Here is a 4,217-nt window from a genome sequence, read left to right as displayed (position 1 = left end):
GTTCCCGGCGCCGGTCGGCCTTTCCCGTGACTTCTGCACGGGAACCCGCCAACTTAAGAGGAGGCGACACGGCAGCCGCTGGAGCGTTACCAGCCGGGACGGCCCACAAAGTTTTTGGCCCTCTCAGAGGCATAGCTCGGCACCGGGCTGAGCAGCCTTGTCGGCGGCCGAGGCTCGCCGAACTCTGTTTAAAAAACCCACCAAAAAAAAAAAATCGCGCAGTTTTCTTCTTGGCCGTGCAGGGAGATGTGATGCGCCCGTGGAAGCGGTAGGGCAGTGCCTCTCGCTACGGCTTCGCTCCCTTCCCGAAGCTCGGTAACTCTGCGGGCTGGGGAGACCTGCTTCGGTTTTCCTGCTCCGCCAGGAGCTTCTGAAGCTGTGCTCCTCGTCTTCCTCGGCTGTGCTAGGGGCATCGTAGGATGTGGAATCGTTCGGGTTTTTTATCATTTGCTTGTGATTGCTCTGTACAAAAGAGTTGGCACGTTGGAGGATGGATGGCACTCTGGTTACGATTTAAGCAACAAGAACGGCTTTAGGGATCTCTGGTGTTAATAGGTAAAATATTCGTCAGAGAATTTTACTGTCACGTGCTCCAACTCCAATATATTAAGGAAGCGCAAGAAGATGGGGTTTGGGCTGTATTCTCAAACTATAGTAGCGTAACAGTAATTTTAAGTGATGACTCTCATGTTGATATTTTGCATAGTGAAAATTGCGTTTTTAGCAAGGACAAAAGTTGGAATTATGGCTAAAATGTGTAATGGAAAAGCAGCTTTTTTCTTGCTGAAACGTGTTGTTAATGAAACAACATTGGACCCAAGTCAATTGATGAAGCCAGTATCTTGAGTTCCTTGGGAGTTTTTTGCTTGGTGTTTTGGCGTTTTTTTTCCAACAGGTTAAGTGGAAGTTAAAAATTACCTTTGTAATTATAACAAATTACGTACGTACAGCCTCTGTTTGGACTGTGTTCTTTCCCAGCAAACTTTTGTTTTCATTTTTATTAACAGTGCCATTTGAGAGCACCAGTCACTAAGGAACCCCCACTGTGCTGCATGCTGTCTAACTAAGTCTTCCCTACCTCAAGAGAGTACTAAACAAGTTACTATCTAATTAGTAAAGAGTAGCTACAACCGCTTCTATTTTTGTATGTATTCAGGCAGGTGTTCTATCTGAAAGTTAGCTTCTATATATTAATTAGCCATGTTAAAGTAAATATAATATTCGCAGGATGTTCTCGTGTTCTTTCAGTTTTCTAGAACAAAAACCATATTAACAACATTAAGACCACAAGACAAACATTTTGTATTCTTTTAACTTTAAGTTAAGAATTAAAGGAGCTGCTTTGCTTAACATTAGCTGAAGTAAGCAATGCCACTTGTCTTGCAGAAGTAAAACCAAGGGAAATCCTATGAGGTGAACGGAAGCAGAGCTGGATTTTTGAGAACACTTCAGTCAGTGTGTGTTTCTGAGTAAATTTTGCAAGCCTCTGCTATGCCTTCAGAAATGAGAGGAAAGCATTAGCTAAAAGGATTGTATTTTTCCATAGCTATATCGGAAGCTGTTTACGTACAATATTTGCTTATTTAGTCCAATATTTAGCCCTCCTTACATTTGTTCTTTGTATGATGCTAGTTTGTATGACTGTGCATGGGAGAGGAGTGGTCTAATCTAATTCAGGAGCCACATGACATACCTCAGTGTGGTTTCTGCATACATGTCTTTACAACAAAATTTTGTTTCTGTGGAAATATTGGGAATTCTAGATCAGTAACACTGCAGCTGTGATATCTGTACCTCAGCCACAATTGTATGTGTGTACTGTCCATGTTGAGCAGGCAGCATAGTCTTTACAACATGAAGATTCCCCTGAAAGTAAGCTATAAGGAAATCATGGAGTGACGACTCTGCAGTACTTACAGTTCTCCTAAATAACAGTGCTTTGCTTATTACTGAATGGTTTTTATTGCTATTTCTTGGAGCTATGTGCTCCTCCTGATACTCCTACAGTCTGAACTTAGTTTTCTCTTTAAACAGATTCTGCACGAACAGCAAGTAACAAACTACTGGGAAACGTCAAGCTGCAATCAATTTTGAGTCCTGAAGTGGAGCAGCTGCAGAGAAGCAGCCCGTTTCTTGGATGGGAGATGTATAAGGACTTTTATAGTTTAAATGACTATAATGAATATGTACCTGTGGCAGATGACTTCAAAGAACTTGTTCAACAGGTAGAGGAAGCTGTCAGCTCTCCTGCTGATAGGGGAGGAACAGGAATTGCAGACCACATGGGATCAAATAGTTATCTTTGGGCCAGGTATCCCAGAAGAAAACGGGAGTCTCTGGGTTTGGCAGGAATGTGTTGCAAATGGGGCTGTACAAAAGCTGAAATTAGTACTATATGCAGAGTTTAAAATCTTCTCTGCACTTATGCATGAAATCAGTGTTTGTTGCAGTGCTACTTGGCTGAATACTGCATGGAAGAAGAAAACTCACCATATTTTATTTTGTCTGTAGCTGCCAGTAAACACTACTAATTTTCTTTAAAAAAAAAAAAAAAAATCCACAGGTGTAATTGTAATGACTTTGTTTTGCTTCAGTAACTTTTGATCTATATTTTTTACTAAGTCTTTTCAGTGTCAAGCCTTTACACTTAGATCACAAATGTACTGTATCTTTCTAACAGTTTAAAAAGAACTTCAATGTTTCATTAAAGTGTAGTTCTAAGTGTTACCAAATTGTTCTTTCTCTGTCAACAGAAAAAAACATCCAGCAATGTTCTTGAAATGAGATTCATGGTACAAAACTGTAGAGAAAGGATATTTTCCCAGTTGAAACTTCACTCAACACTGACTCAACTTGCCAATTATTCTGAAAACGTTTTTCTTGTAATTGCAGAATTGTTCTATGAAATACTGTCTTTCTAGAAGTTTTATCACAATACAACACTTGCAGCCCAAATATTTCTCCATGTTCACTGGTGGCTTAAATAGTTAGCAGGTGAAGTATTAGCACTAATTATTCCTTGTTTACCTTACTTCCCCATTTCTTTCCTACTACTGCTAAATGAGAGTGGATGTGCTTCAGGTAACTTTATTCTACAGACTCTCTTCCCATGTGTTCTTAGGGTATGCTGGTCTACACTACTTCAGATGTATTTCTAAGTTTCTAATTGCTACTATATTTATAAATAGCTAATTTAATCTTTGTAGTTTCTAAGCTTTTTACCTACCTAGCTTTTTTCCTTATGTTGATGACTTGAGGTTTTGTTTGGGATTTTTTGTCTGATCTTTATGACGCTTATGGTAACTTAGCTTTGTAGCAGTAGTTGACTCAGAGTATACATCATAGCTTAGACTGTACCCTTAGCTTAGAGTTGTTACCTTTGTCTTCATTCTTCAAATTGTCTTTCAAAAAGTGTTCTTTGATTGAACTACTGCTTAGTGAAATTATTTCATTGCTGCTTTATTCCTTTTCCTAAGATATTACTGTTATTTCAGCAATTAGGCATCTATCAATCCTTTTTCATTTTTTAAACCATATCAGTTTTATTCAGTAGAGACTGGGCAGAATGGGCATTTGCTATGAATGCTGTTATCTTCAAACTGAAAAGCACCATCTCTTCTGTCATCGTAATGATAAAGTTTAACAAGAAATTAGGTACCTTCTTCCACACCACCATTGCAGTGACTGTAAGATGATTTTCATCACTCTTGAGTGGAGAAGGTAAGAAGGAAAGTAAATTTGCTAGTCTGTGCATCAAGCCTCTTTTCCTCTGCCCAACCTCCCCACTATCTACATTTTTCCTGGAACTTTCCTATATTTGATTTACAATGCTGAAAGTTCCTCAACTGCAGCCTACTCTCATATTTTAACCTTAAAGTGTGTAAAGCCAGATATGTACCAAAAGCACATCACTGTTAACCCTGCTGGGTGAGGTAACATCCCTCTCATGTACAGAAACTCAAGATGAGAACCAAAACCCAGCTTCCAGCCTCTGTGCTTTGAAAAATTTTGGGTAATGCCCTCCAAAGTATGCCAGCCAAACAGGCCCCAGCAAGATGTGCCTCTTTGCCTTGTTTGGATCACCTTCTCTGGATCATACTGTTTGACCTGAGACTCTCCAGGTCCTTGCAGTTTCTGTGAAATCTCAGCCAGCAAGCGATGCCTCTCTTCTGGCACTGAGAAGTACCTCTTCAGGAACTGTTTTGTCCAGACAAGCT

At 39.9% G+C, this 4,217-nt stretch overlaps 1 protein-coding gene across 1 annotated transcript in view; it reads left to right on the top strand.

Annotated features, from left to right (window-relative positions):
* LOC113490361 (relaxin-3-like) overlaps positions 1–2,709 on the top strand; it is a 4,394-nt gene extending 1,685 nt beyond the window's left edge. The window contains exon 2 of the mRNA XM_026866776.1: positions 2,035–2,709. Coding sequence (XP_026722577.1) covers positions 2,035–2,408 — 374 coding nt within the window. The 3' untranslated portion in view covers positions 2,409–2,709. The remainder of the gene's footprint in view (positions 1–2,034) is intronic.
* The last annotated feature ends 1,508 nt before the right edge of the window (positions 2,710–4,217 follow it).

The sequence above is a fragment of the Athene cunicularia genome (assembly GCF_003259725.1).
Source record: "Athene cunicularia isolate RWA chromosome Z unlocalized genomic scaffold, athCun1 chrZ_part4, whole genome shotgun sequence".
Taxonomy (NCBI): Eukaryota; Metazoa; Chordata; class Aves; order Strigiformes; family Strigidae; genus Athene; species Athene cunicularia.
Note: the sequence above shows the minus strand (reverse complement) of the source record. Positions and strands in the feature narration are given on the sequence as shown.